General features: G+C 47.0%; 1 protein-coding gene across 3 annotated transcripts in view; it reads left to right on the plus strand.

Moving 5' to 3' along the window:
• MFSD2A (MFSD2 lysolipid transporter A, lysophospholipid) overlaps positions 1-13,005 on the plus strand; it is a 55,740-nt gene extending 42,735 nt beyond the window's left edge. For all 3 annotated transcript variants that reach the window (XM_053268804.1, XM_053268805.1, XM_053268807.1), the window contains exons 10-14: positions 4,615-4,698; positions 6,630-6,742; positions 7,785-7,928; positions 10,308-10,484; positions 12,307-13,005. In XM_053268804.1, coding sequence (XP_053124779.1) covers positions 4,615-4,698; positions 6,630-6,742; positions 7,785-7,928; positions 10,308-10,484; positions 12,307-12,370 — 582 coding nt within the window. In that variant the 3' untranslated portion in view covers positions 12,371-13,005. The remainder of the gene's footprint in view (positions 1-4,614; positions 4,699-6,629; positions 6,743-7,784; positions 7,929-10,307; positions 10,485-12,306) is intronic.
• The last annotated feature ends 1,660 nt before the right edge of the window (positions 13,006-14,665 follow it).

A 14,665-nucleotide genomic window follows, 5' to 3' on the forward strand; every position in this document is an offset into this window, starting at 1 on the left:
AAAGGCAGCTTCCTCCGTTCCCAGGTTTGTGTGGCTGTTTCAGAAAAAATTGTAATGAAACAAGAACAAATCCGGCCACCTTTGCCACATACTTCCCACTTGGACTGGCAGAGGCTAACCAGAGGCTTTTCTCCCTAGAGCGCCAGGGATTAAACCGGCGGCTTCTGAACAGGCTGTACTGCGGTATTATGGCTGCGCACCTAGCATCATAAGAAAGGGTTAGCTGTTGCACCTTTATATGGTGTTGGCGTGTGGTCTATTTTTAACTCCAGGGTCAGTTGATGAGTCTCTCCCAGCAATTTGCATTGTGTCCATCCTGACACACACTTTCCAGGATAGTCTACTGTAGAATTTCTTTTTCAAAAGCACGCCTACAGATGCAAACCGTGGAGAGGAAATTTGGCTCTCGGAGGTGCCTGTGACATCCACCTCCCATTGTTCCTTGTATAAAGCCGCTCTTCACCAAATAAGGTGGCAGCACCATCTTAGACATTGGATGGGGGGCGGCGGGGGGTGATCTCTCTTCAGTCCTCTCCCACAGACACTCCCTGACTGCTATCCCCGCACAGCATGGAAAGGACTGTCCTGATGGGCTCTCCTCTGGCATGCAAGGAGTTTCTGAAAGTACGAAAGAGCATTCGAAAGGGCAGTCTTTCCCTACCCCCCTCTGCCGTCCGGACGGTCCAGAATGCAGCCCCGCCCGCCCATCTGGAGACCAGCAAAATGCACTCGATGTGATGGGGAGGGGTTGGAGACTAATGTAAGGGAAGCAAGGGGGAAAGAGAGAGGCTCCACTGAAAAGAGCCTTATAAATCCCCCAATGGAATGTTAAGAGCATGTCCTGGGCTGCTGCAGGAGGGAAAAAAAGAGATGGTGGGATATTTGGGGAGAAACTAGTGGAACATTTGGGTGCGGGGGGTGGAAAGGGGGGCCCTGCTGTAGATGGCGGGAGGTCTCCATGTGTGTGTGTGTGTGTGTGTGTGTGTGTGTGTGTGTGTGTGTGTGTGTGGCCTCCTAAGGCAGTCTGGCATAGGTCTCATTGCATTCCTGTGCAAAGTATTTGTTTTAAACTGCTGCTTAACGCTAATGGGTGGTCTCCAATTCCTTCACATTCATTTGGCTCGATTAGCCGATCTGTCCCTGTGCTCTCTCTCTCTGCCCCTGCTCCACCCCCCCTCCCTTCCACCCCCACCCCCCCCAAATATAGGTTGTGCGTTTGCAGCAGATGCACAGATTTTGGAGAGTGAGTGCCATTGACTTCCCTGGTTAGCATTTTAGGCTGTGTGTGCGTGCACTTTTCCCCTGGCATAGTGCCACTAGGAGGGATTTAGGAATGGCAATAACCCGACCTGGCGCTGTCACTTCTAAATACATGGTTTAGAAATATGTGGGCACAAAATCCAGCATGCCGCTCCTAACCCAGGGATGGCTTTGTGGGGATGGGCCCACTGCTTAGTGGTAGAGCATCTGCCTGGCATGCAGAAGGTCCTAGGTTTGATCTCTGGCCGCATCTCTGGGTAGGGCTGGGAAAGACCCCTGCCTGAGACCTTGGAGAGCTGCTGCCAGTCAGTGTAGACTGGAATGAGCTCGATGGATCCAGTGGTCAGATTCTGCATCAGGGGGCGTCCCATGACCTGAAGTGGCTTCACACCCCCACCCCAACAAGACTATCATGCTCTCTTGCTACCATAAGCCCTCCTCAAAACTCCCCGTCTTCTGCAACGCCCTTAGCTTAACCCCTTACCCCCTCCTGCTATGGTCAGGCCCAGGTCCATGTAAATAGATTTGCTCGCGTTCAGCCCTAGCTGCATCCTTGTTTCCCCTTTCCCTGCCTCTGTTCTCCCTGCTGCCAGAATGTCCGTGGGGCAGGGCAGGAGTGGCCCACCCGAACGACCTAGGGGTGGGAGGCTCCAAAGGAGACCGCTCAGCTTGCTTCTCTCTCTCTCCTGCCCTGCTTGAGCACCCTGTTGCCTGCGGGCTGGCCGTTCACCAGGTAGAGTTGCTTATGCAACTTTGTAAAGCAGGGTTTCTCGCGCTTGGGTCCCCACATGCCGTTAGACAATATCAATCTATAACTCTCATCATCGCCAGCCACATTGTGTTGGGTGTTGTAGCCCAACCTTGGGGAACCCTGTTGGGAGGCGTCTTATAGACTGATGGTGCTGCTTCATCCTCCATAATGAAATGTTATTTAATACAGGCAGACCTTGGCATTTGCAGACCCGATACCTGCTGTTCCGTGTATCCACAGTTGGGTCATTGGCACCCGATCTCTGCATACGTGATAAAAATCGGCCAAAAGGGGTTAATTTTCACGTATCCACGGGTTGGGGCCCGGAAATGACTTCCGAGGTCATTTCTGCTTGCGATTTTGTGGCTCGTTTTGACCAAAAAAAAATCTGAAAATCGTGGATTTTATTTTATTTTATTTTGCGGGAGGGTGCTGATTTTGGCATGGGGGGCATTGCCGGAGGCCCACAGACTACGGTAGGGCACTTTACCCCCCCCCCCGTTTTGTCCCTGATTTTCAGGCCTCCGGGAACCTAACGGCCGCAATGCCTTAGACCTAATCACTCAGTATTCAGTTTTCTTATCCACATCAATGGCGGGGATTGCAACCCCCATGCATACTGAGGTTTTCCTGTATTAGTCTTTTGAGGGAACAGCGGAGAAGATAGCCTGGGGAATGTGCTGCGCCGAGGTCTCAACTTGCTCATGCTAATCAAAGACCTGGGCAAACGCCCAGTTTTGCAGACTGTTGGTCCTGCCCGTGACCTCATCCCAGCACTGCGAGTTCAAGGGTTGTGGAACATGTACTGAGCTCTCTTGGCAAGACTCGCCTGGTTTACACCCACATGGTGATATCAAAACATTTGCCAATCTGTTACATAACAGCCTCCCTACTTTCTCCATATTCTATCCTCCTCCCTTTCTGAATGAGTAGGATCTGAAGGGGAAATTCTGCCATGCCGTAAGCAAATTCTTGGGTCTGCTCTCGGAATAGGCCAGGTCAAAGCCTCTGCCCTGGGAACGGGACTTTATGGGGGAGGGGAGGGAACTTGGATGCTGGGTAAGTTCATAGGGGGAAACAGGGACCGCAATGCCCCCAGCGTCCCTCTGACGCTTCCGTTTCTCAGGCAGAGAAGGAGCAAAGGTGAATGGGGAGATTTGAGGGAACAATGCAAAGGCAAACACTACAATGCCTCTTTCCATTAATAAAAACAACAATCAGGCTGGGTTCTCACAATCTCAGCAATCTTGTTTAAAATGTTGATCAGGATTAGTGAGCTCTCTTAAGCAGATTGTGAGAACCCGGAATTTCAGAGCAATCCTGGTGAAATTCCTCTGGTTAACCAGCATTTAACTAGGATAAATAACCAGGGTCACTATTTATTCATTCAATCAATGTATATACCACTTTTCATTAAAATAATTATTTTAATAATTAAAATAATGCAATATAGTTAAAACAATGCACAATTAAAATACAAAGGTACAGATGATCTCAAAGATTAAAATACATAATACAAAAGTACAGATAATATAAATATAAATATAATTTCAATCTCAGTTGGCTTCACAGGGCTCACTAATCCTGGCTAACCTTTCAGCCAGGATGGCTGTGATGGTGAAAACCCAGCCTCAATTTACAAGCTTCTCTCCAGAACTTCATAAGCAAAAAAAAGTCTCATCCCCAAGGATCTTACAGTCTAAATCTGGGCTGTACAACTTTGGCTCTGGTTTTGGACTACAACTCCCATCATCCTCAACCACAGTAGCCAGTAGTCGGGTATGATGGGAGTTGTAGTCCACCTTCTACAGGAGGGCTGAAACTTGTCCAGCCTTGGTCTAGATCTTATACAGAAAGAGAGATGGGGAAAGAAAAAGGGAGGGCACCACAGAGATGTAGTATGAATAGGGCCAGATGCAGTACTTCGCTTTCGTTTCAGACAGCCATCGAGACAGAAGGGTTAAGCCAAAGGATTCACAGACAGGGGATTGGTGATATTGGAGGAGGGATTTGCAAGCAGAGTGCTGTTGTCTCTCTGGCAGGTGTTCAGGAGAGTGTTCCGGGGCAGTAAGAGCAAGAGACCTTTGGGTAGCTGACGATGGTGGAATTGATAGTATGGTGGTTAGTGTTGGACTAGATCTGGGGACACCCGAGTTCAGATCCCCCTTCAGCCATGAAACTCACTGGGTGACTCTGGAACAGTTGTTTCTCTCAGCCTAACCTACCTCACAGGGTTGTTGTGAGTCCCAGGTGAAAGAATGGAATATAAATATAAAAACTAGAGGAGTGAAAAACCACAGGCAAAATTATATGGGAAAACAAGACAGAGAGCATGAGCAAGACCCATCCTGGGAGCACTTTTAAAGATAAGAACTTTGTGCTTGAAATGCAGCGGGGTGGGAAACTAGCCTAGGAATATGTGGTCCAAGCCTCATGCGGTCCAAACAACTGGATGCTGGGCCTTCTCCGACTCTGCCTCGCCTCTCTGCAACTGATGGGCATCATAAAAGTCTGCGGTGACGCTGTGCCCTGGCGTAATGCATTCTCTGCAGAGGCTACATCATCCGAAGTATTTATCCCGTCCTCTCTTTGATCTCTTGCAGCTCTCTGCCACTTTGACCATCCCCTTCTGGCAGTGGTTCCTTATTCGCTTTGGGAAGAAAACGGCTGTCTATATTGGAATCTCGGTGAGTACCAATATCTCCGGGGGGGAAGACACAACAACAACAAATATTTATATACCACTTTTCAACAAAAGTTTCCAAAGCGGTTAACATAGAGAAATAATAAACAAATAAGATGGCTCCCTGTCCCCAAAGGGCTCACCATCTGAAAAGAAGCATAAGACAGACACCAGCAACAGCCACTGGAGAGATACTGTGCTGGGGGTGGAGAGGGCCAGTTACTCTCCCCCTGCTCAATAAAGAGAATCACCATGTTAAAAAGGTGCCTCTTTGCCCAGTTAGCAGGGGATCTATACAAAAGGATGTATTGGGAAGAGGGGCGCAGAGAAAGCCATGGCACAGAGCAGAGGCTCTCAACCTTGAGTCCTCAGATGTTGTTGGACTACAACTCCCATCATCCCAGCTGTTGTGGCCTTTAACTGTGGCTGATGGGTGTGGTAGTCCAACATCTGGGGAACCAAACTTGGTAACCTCTGGCATTGGAAGCCGCTTTAGATGGAGTCAGACCCTTGGTTCCTCTCGCTCAGTATTGTCTACACCAGGGATTCTCAACGTTGGGTCTCCAGATGTTATTGGACTTCAACTCCCATAATCCTCAGGCCCAGTGGCCTTTGGCTGGGGAATATGGGAGTTGAAGTCCAATAACATCTGGGGACCCAACGCTGAGAATCCATGGTCTGCACTGACTGGGAGTGGCTCCCCAAGGTCTAAAGCATGGGTCTCTCCCAGACCTACCTGAAGATGCAAGGAATTGGATCTGGGGCCTTCAGCCTGCAGATGCTCTTCCACTGAGCTATGACTCCATCCTCTGAGGCAGGCGTTCCCAACTTGTGGTGCTCCCAGACGTTGCTGAACTACAACTCGCATCATCCCCCAGCTACAATTGATTGTGGCTAGGAATGAGGAAAGCTGTCATCCAGCAACTTTTGGTTAGGACCACCAATTAGGAACCCTTGCCTTAAGGCACTGTTCTTCTTCGTACAGTTGCCTGTGGGGAAACTCCACGTAAGCAGTCTTGGGATGTTCGGTAGGAAAGGACAGGCCTACCATTTGGACTGAAGAGATAAAGGCACCCCCAAACCCATGAAACAGTCAGCTGGGCTCATTCACTTGACCCTAAAGAGGAATGGAGGAGTGCCCAGATGGGCTACTCCCTATCAGCAGCTGTGTGAATCCATCGAGGAGGGGAGGGTGGTCATGTGAAAATAGGGGGCTGGGTGGTACAGCCCACATTCTGTACCCAGCATTTTATTGAGGTTGGACAAAAAGCTGTCCTACCCACCACCCAATTTCCACATAGTCACTCTCCCTTCATAGGAACGACTGATTGATTAAGTGCTGTCAGGTTGGTGTCAACTCTTAGCAACCACATAGATAGATTCTCTCCAGGATGATCTGTCTTCTGCTTGGCCTTTGAGGTCTCTCAGTGGTGCATCCATTGCTGTCAGAACATAGGAAGCTGCCTTCTCCCGAGTCAGACCACTGGTCCATCTAGCTCAGTATTATCTACACAGACTGGCAGTGGCTTCTGCGAGGTTGTGGGCAGGCGTCTCTCTCGGCCCTATCTTGGAGGGAGGGAACTTGGAAGCTTCTGCATGCAAGCAGGCAGATGCTCTTCCCGGAGTGGCCCCATTCCCTCGAGGGAATATCTTACAGTGCTCACACTTCTAGTCTCCCATTCATATGCAACCAGGGCAGACCCTGCTTAGCAAAGGGGACAATTCATGTGTGCTAACACAAGACCAGCTCTCCTTCTCCTCCTCTCCTGATGATTGAATCCACACAACCGCCAACCAGGAGCACATATGGGCTCTCCTACTCTCCAGGGGAGTGGGTGCTCCTCTGACTGTGTAGGCTCATGTGAACAACAGCCCTATTGTCAATCAAGTTACTGTCTCTGGTAATGACCATTTTGACCATCTCTGGTTCCACAGTCTGCTACGCCTTTCCTCCTCTTGGTTGTAATCCTGAAAAGTAACCTTATCGTCACCTACATAGTGGCTGTTGCTGCCGGGATCAGTGTTGCTGCTGCCTTCCTTTTGCCATGGTAAGTATGCTTTCTTGTGACTCTAGGACAGGCCTGCTCAAACCCCCACCCCACACACACTCTCTGATTTTGGACTACAACTCCCATAATCACCAGCCACAGTGTGATTATGGGAATTGTAGGCCAACATTTGCAGCAGGGCCGACGTTGAGCAGGCCTGCTCTAGGATCTTGTTTTCAGCCCTGAAAATGGGTTATAGGAATTTAGAAAGCTGCCATATGCTGAGTCAGACCATTGGTCCATCTAACTTAGTATTGTCTACACTGTCTGGCAGCAACTTCTCTGAGGTTGCAGGCAAGAATCTCTCTCAGCCCTAGCTGGAGGTGCCAGGGAAGGAACTTGGAACCTTTTTGCATGCAAGTGTGCAGGTGTTCTTCCCAAAGCGGCCCTATACCCTAAAGGAAATATCTTACAGCACTCACACATAGCCTCCCATTCAAATGCAAACCAGGGTAGACCCTGCTTGGCAAAGGGACAATTCATGTTTGCTACCACAAGACCAGCTCTCCTCCCTTTTTCCCCCTTTTTTTTTTGCAGAACTTCCATAGTAATATGCCAGAATAATAAATTCCTTGATAAAATGGAGTTTCTCCAAAACATGTGCTGGTGAAGTTGTGTGGGTTTTTTTCCTGATGGTCTGGGCAGACCCATTTTTCACTACTTACTTGTGGCTTTCTCTGCCCAGCCCCTAAAATACATGCATGGCAGGCATTTGCAACCTACCTGGCCTGTTGGTTTTTGCTCTGGGTGAAGAACTTACCGCAAAGATCTACATGGACATAATTTGCTGCATCTGCAATTGGTGTTATCCAAGTTACTTGATCTGCAGAATTTTAGTCTGGGTTTTCATGAGGTACTGACTAACGAGACGAGTGGGGGATCCTTGGGGGCTGGAGGGTGCCAGGAAGACCTCCCAGATCTTTGGAGGAGGGATTTGCAATTGTTCTCCAACCTTGTTATCCACTTGCCGAGTGGAAGACGAGGCAACTTTGGAGTCTGGACTGTGACTGATAGGCTTGCTTTTCTCCTTTCCTGCACGCAGGTCCATGTTGCCAGACGTCGTTGATGACTTTAAACTCCAGAATCCAGATTCCCGTGGCCATGAAGCGATTTTCTTCTCTTTCTATGTCTTCTTCACCAAATTTGCATCTGGCGTGTCCCTGGGGATCTCCACCCTTAGTTTACAGTAAGTCCTTTTTCCTCCCAGCTGCTTGCAGAATGTCTCCCAGCTGCTTTTGGAGAAATACAGTGACCTGAGTGAGTGTGTGTGGTGGCAGAGAGAGAGAGAGAACTCCTTCCTGTCTGTTGTAGCTAAATTAGACCTCTCTAGCTCTTGTGATAGAAGCCTGGACTTAGAGGATGCTGAACATAGGAATCTCCCATTGAGAGTCAGGCTGATCTTTCCCAAACCATCCTGTAGATGCCAGGGGTTGTACCCGAGACCTTTTGCTTGTGAAACAGGTGCTCTTCCACTGTGCTATGTAGCCTTCCTAGGTTCAAACTGTTGTGGAGTCATCTATTCGATCCCCGTCTGTAAAATGGGAGTACTGGCATACCTCCCAAGGCTATTGAGGAGCAGTAAGGATTATTGTAGGGCTGTATGTGCACTGAACTAAAACAAAATTAAAATGTTGTATCCAGGCATCCTCCATGTGTGTATTAAAAATGCTGAGTCATGAAACCTGTCCTCCAGCCTTCCTTACTAATAAATAAGCCCATCATTGACCAGACAAAGTCATTTTGCATAGGAAAGTTCAAGACGTTAAATATGTGTAAGAGCCTCCCCATCTCTGACAACTTTTTAAAAGTCCCTAAGACTCGCTTTTTAACTTGACTAAGAACATAAGAAGAGCCCTGCTGGATCAGGCCCAAGGCCCATCTAGTCCAGCATCCTGTTTCTCATAGTGGCCCACCAGATGCTGCTGGAAGCCACAGGCAGGAGTTGAGGGTGTGCCCTCTCTCCTGCCATTACTCCCCTGCAACTGGTTTTAAATTGTGTTAAGGTTTTCATTTTTGTTTTAATTTGCTTTATGTTGTGTTTTTGTAAACCTCCCAGAGATGGAGATTTGGGGTGGTATACAAATTTTAATAATAGCTGATGATGATGTACTTGCCAAAGGGAAGTAAAAAACAGATTTAAATTTGTAGGTTTTCAATTGCCTGCAGCCTTGGAGAAGCCACTGCCAGTCAGGGTAGACAATACTGAGCTAGATGGACCAATGGTCTGACTTGGTATTTGGCAGCTTTCTGTGTTCCTGACTTTCAACATTCATTTTATTGAATGATTACCATACCTAGTAAATTTGAATCTGAGAAAGATCTTCTGCTTCTCTTGAAAATGATGTCACTTTGGAATTATAGTCTGATTGTTAAGAATCTGGGAACAATAGTTAAAATATGATATTCATAATTTTGTCTAAAAAAAATAAATTAAAAACCGTTTAAAACTTTTCCCAAGTATATTCTGTTGTGGAAAATAGTGCATTCAGCTAATTTCAGTGCAGGATTGTTCACGCAAAATTTGATATCTGTAGGTCATCGAAAAGTATGAATTTATTATACGGTACACAAACAATGCCACAAACAAGCTCACTCTTCAAATGTATATATCTTTACATGTATATCTCACTCTTCCTCTGAGGAGCCCAGAGCAGTGTACTACATACTTGTTTCTCTTCACAACAACACTGTGAGGTAGGTTAGGCTGAGAGATAAGTGACTGGCCCAGAGTCACCCAGAAGTTTCATAGCCATAGAACGGAGATTTGAACTTGGGTCTCCCTAGTAGTCCAACACTAACACTCACTAATCATCCGACTCAAATTTTGCTACCCTTTGTCACTCCACTCCATTTTCTCTGCAATCTAGGACCTTTTGAAAGAGAGACATTTTGGGTTTTTTGGAAGCAAAATAAATTGCACAAATTAGGAAAGTAGGTACACATTTTTAGCCTGCTTCCCAAAGGAAGCACGGCTCCTGAGACCACCACATCTGTGTGTCCCTCTAATAACTTCTGCGTTCTTTAGTCCAATCCAAACCAGATTCACAGCACATAGAGAGGAGGTTCTAGAGGACCCCCACAGGGGTATTCTTTCACCTGCTGGCCGTGTTTCAAGATGGCAGCCTTTCAGAGTATAGAAGACACCCTTTTGTATTTCATGTTCTGACAGTCGGACACCAACCAAATTCACAGCATATGGGAGGAGGTCCTAATGAAGAGTCACCATGTTAAAAGGAGAAAGTAGACTCCACTTGTTTAAAGTTGTGTATTTTTATTTGGAGGGCAGATCTGTATGGAAGATCTGTATGTGTATTTCCTAACTTAATGGTTTAACTCAGGATGGGGGACAAATGCTAGCTTAAGCTAGAAGCAGCATCGTAGAATGGGCTTTGATTTCCATCACTTTCATACCCTTTTTCAGAAGTCTTGACTATAATGTAAGAAGCCTGATATACGTTATGGTGAGAGCAGGGAGAAATGAGGATAAGTATTTGTAATGATGCACAATCTTATTGTATATAGATGTTTTAGCAATTTTTTAGCAACTTTTTTCCTGATCTCACAGTGTTGCTGGATACAAGACACGAGGTTGCTCCCAACCAGAAGAAGTTAACTTGTCATTGAAGGTGCTGGTGTGTGCTGCTCCTATTCTTCTGATTATCATTGGTCTTCTCCTCTTCAAGTTGTACCCCATTGATGAGGACAGGCGGAGGAAAAACAAGAAAGCCTTGCAGGATTTAAGGTGAGTCCTTTCCTCTCAAGTGGAAAAAGGAAACAACAGTTGTATGGGAGGAATGGGTGACTGGCAGACTCTGGTTCTTGTCTGGGCCTCATGTAGCACGACTGGCTGCCAGTTCATCCAGAAGGTGCAAGGAGAGTGTGTGTGTTTAGGAATGTCATTTTATTCAGGCCTCATCGCCACAGCTGTGTCATGTCTCTTGGGCAATCCAAGGGTAACGGAATCAGGCACATTGCCACTCTTTCGATTATTGTAGCCATAAGCAAATTTTCAAGCTGGTACTATATATACCCACTGGCATCTCCTGCTATAAAGCCATATATTTACAAAATCCTTAGTTTCAGCAACATGCAAAATACATCAGGAATGGAATCGGAAATTATGCCCCAAAATTCTGATTCTGTTAACTGACACACTTTGTACATTTCACAAGCTATCTGCAATATTTAAATATGGCCTTACAGCAGGAGATGTTCTCTTGCTAGTGGGTATATATAGTCTCTACTTGAAAGTTTGCTTATGGCTGCAGTCATTGGAAAAAGTGGCAACGTGCCTGATTCCATTACCCCTGGAATTGACCTTTGAACTATAATGGCTGATCGCCCTTTGCAGATCAGCTCTGGAGAAGTCTGATTGGCAGAGGATCTGGAATCCTGTCTGCACTGAAGCTGCAATTAAAGATGCAAGGCAAACTTGTATATTTCATGCTGATAATTAACAATGACAAGCAGCATTAGTGGTGAGGGACCCAGAATTTCCCAGTGTGTGGCTGTGGGGATCAGATTTTGTCAGAACAGGTGGGATTTAAGATCCTCTTTCAGGATGACTTCTTTCCTTTTTATTGCTAAAAATAGAGCAGACTTTAGATGGCTCTGTGACAAGTAGGTGTCTTGTTGCTCTGATGCAGCACTCTGAAAAAATGCAGAGAGCTAAAATGCTGAGTGACTCTCAATGTTGGTTTTGTGCACACATGTCTCCCCTTGGTTTCCTGACCTCGTTCACCCTGCCCTTTGCTAAGCTTCCTGGCTATTAAAAGTTGCATCAGGAACCTTTTTGCTCTGAGGTCTCTGGCGAGCCATGAATGCCTGACTGCTTGAGAATGGTGATTGTGGTGCCACATTAAAAGAGACCACCACCGTAACTGGGTATTTGAATATTGGCTACTTGCACAGGTGTAAAAAGAGCAGTTCTGAAAGCAGATTCAGGAAGCTAGGAGGACTGAAGCCAAGCCACTGTGCAGAAAGCAAAAATAGAATTTGGAGAGAGAGAGACCACAGCTATGTAGGAAGCTGCCATATACTGAGTCAGACCATTGGTCTGTCCATCTCAGTATTGTCTTCACAATACATTCCCAAGGGAGGATGGGAGACGAGAAGTGTGAACACTGTAAGATATTCCCCTGAGGGGATGGAGATGCTCTGGGAAGAGCAGAAGGTTTCAGGTTCCCTCCCTGACATCTCCAAGATAGGGCTGAGAGAGATTCCTGCCTGCAACCTTGGAGAAGCTGCTGCCAGTCTGTGAAAACAGTACTGAGCTAGATAGACCAATGGTCTGACTCAGTATATAGCAGCTTCCCATGTCCCTAAGTGTGATAGTGCTTTCAGTGTGCTATCACCTGTGTTCTATCTCCAGGGGGTAAATTTTGTCAAAAATCACAATGAGCATTCACACACACACACACACACACACACACACACCCCTCTCTGATGGTACCAACCCTCCCAGCTGACTCATGCATTGTATCTTTAATGTTGTGCTTGTGGGGCTTTGGATTTTTTATTTTTTTTAATGGCACTTACCTTTTCAAATCCTTTCACTTCCCCAGAGATGAAGAAAGCAACAGCAGCAGCACCGAGTCGGACTCGACAGAGCTTGCGAGCATTGTTTGACACTTGTTGGCCTCCATTTTACTGTTTACACACTGGGATCCTTGGACAGAAAGGAGCTGACCTGGCATCTGTCATGGAAGCAGGCCGTAGCTCCCATGGGGCAGTGCTCTGTGACGTCCTTCCAGACTGCAAACACTGATACTAGTTGTGGTGCCTTGCATGGGGTCTCTTGAGCACTGGCTGTGTGCACGCATCGGACAGTCTTCCAAAAGCCTGCAAGCAGTGATGTGTGCTGCCCAGCACTAATCTAGCTGGCACAGAGTTCCGCACAAATGTTTCCAGTACTGCAAAATGCCTTTGGTTTTGTGTGCGTATTTAATTTTATCATGGACCCACATGGTGCTATTTGGTGTATATTACACCCAGTGACGTAACCTTGCCAAACTTGACCTTGTACTGTTTTTCTCATGTAAATAGGTGACTAATGTAGAAGCCTTCTGTGGTGTTGCAGTTTTTATAAATATATATATATATAAATATATATTTGTATATATGAAGAGCCTAATTAATAAAGATAACTTAATGATGTTGTAAATATAAAAATGCAATGTTTCCTATTTGTATATGTCTGCACTAAAAGAAAACTGTGGAATATTAATATTAATTTACATTAAAGTACAGAAATGTTACCTGCACTGTTGTGATCTTTTTTTTTTTTTTTTACACCCTCTAGAAGGCCTGGAAAATGGACATGTTGGGTAACTTTTTTCCTCTTGCTTGAATTGCATATTTTGTTCTGATGGGGACCATGTATCAGTTGTGGGTGGGGGTGACAAAACTGCCCACCCACCCCCAAGACTGGTGGGGGAGGAAGCAGCTGGATTGAGAAGAGGTCTTGAGCAGGGGAAAAAGAATGAGTTAGGCCCTGCCCCACACCCCTTGGGGTGTGTGTGTGTGTGTGTGTGTGTGTGTGTGTGTGTGTGTGTGTCTTAAAAATGATGAAAATGTTGCATGTATCTACACGTAATGTTCGGTTTGGCCCTTAGAAGAGAAATGCAATTTGCGGAGACAACTTCCCCTCCCATCAGAGTAGTGACGTAATGTCTCTGGCAGTGGTTCGTGTCTCAATCTTTTGGCAGCCTGCTGCTCCTCGTTCATCTGCTGTTCCTGCCCTTTGCCCATCACCATGCAGCATAAGGACACTGCCCTGGGCAGTGACATCATTATGCCACATTGCAACCAGCAAAGGGAAGCAAGCCGGCAGTAGTGAGTAGGTATTGGGGGGGCTACTAAGGCCAGTGGTGGGAGGGCAGGGAGCCTATGGAGGCGGATGGCTGGTGAGAGTCCCCTTAGCTAAGCAGGGTCCACCCTGGTTGCATATGAAAGGGAGACTAGAAGTGTGAGCACTGCAAGATATTCCCCTTAGGAGATGGAGCCGCTCTGGGAAGAGCATCTAGGTTCCAAGTTCCCTCCCTGGCAGCATCTCCAAGAGAGGGCTGAGAGAGACTCCTGCCTGCAACCTGGGAGAAGCCGCTGCCAGTCTGAAGACAATACTGAGCTAGATGGACCAGTGGTCTGACTCAGTCTACGGCAGCTTCCTATGTTCCTCCTCCATCCACATGGGGACATAGCATTTGAATACAGCTAATCTGGATGGGTCAAAAGGTGTATCACCCTTTCCTCAGATCACACTCTGAAATGGACCGTGCCATTTCGGCCAACGCCCACTGGATTTTATGTTGCTTATTGGATTTTCTTTCCTAACCATATGTGGACTTTGGAGGCATTTGCAGATGCGCTCTTGTTCCTTTCCGCCTGCTGGGCTGGATTGGGGATCATCTGGTGCAGCCCACAGACTGTTGGCTTAGCTAGTCCAGTGTTGCCGACACTGACCGGCAGCAGCTCCCATGCAGAGATTTCCTTCAACTGGAGACACCCAGGGATTGGACCCACCTGAGCCCTTCCTGATGGGAAGTCGTGTGCTCCAAGCTACAGCCCCCCTTCTCCCCTCCTTTCTCATTCTGTCCAATGGCTTGGACCACCTCCTCTCTTCCTTCATGCAGGTTTGGAGCAGTGGAATGCCTTGATTCAGACCCCTCATTAACATGCTGTTGTGTTCACTTAACCCTTTGCCTCTCCTGCAGTGCAGGCCTACAACAACCCAACAAAGGTCCCATTCTTTGAGGCTCGAATCAAAAGCAAAGAGAGCCGGCAAAGAAAGCGCCGGTTGCCGAGATTCCAAACTGTGCACTACTAGAGCCCGAGGCAATGGGTGGAAAGCGCTAACCTGACCTTGCCGTAATGCAAGATGATGCTTTTACATCTCCTGGGCAAGCTCTGCAAACAACCCATCGG

Source organism: Hemicordylus capensis, chromosome 7 (genome assembly GCF_027244095.1).
Source record: "Hemicordylus capensis ecotype Gifberg chromosome 7, rHemCap1.1.pri, whole genome shotgun sequence".
Classification (NCBI taxonomy): domain Eukaryota; kingdom Metazoa; phylum Chordata; class Lepidosauria; order Squamata; family Cordylidae; genus Hemicordylus; species Hemicordylus capensis.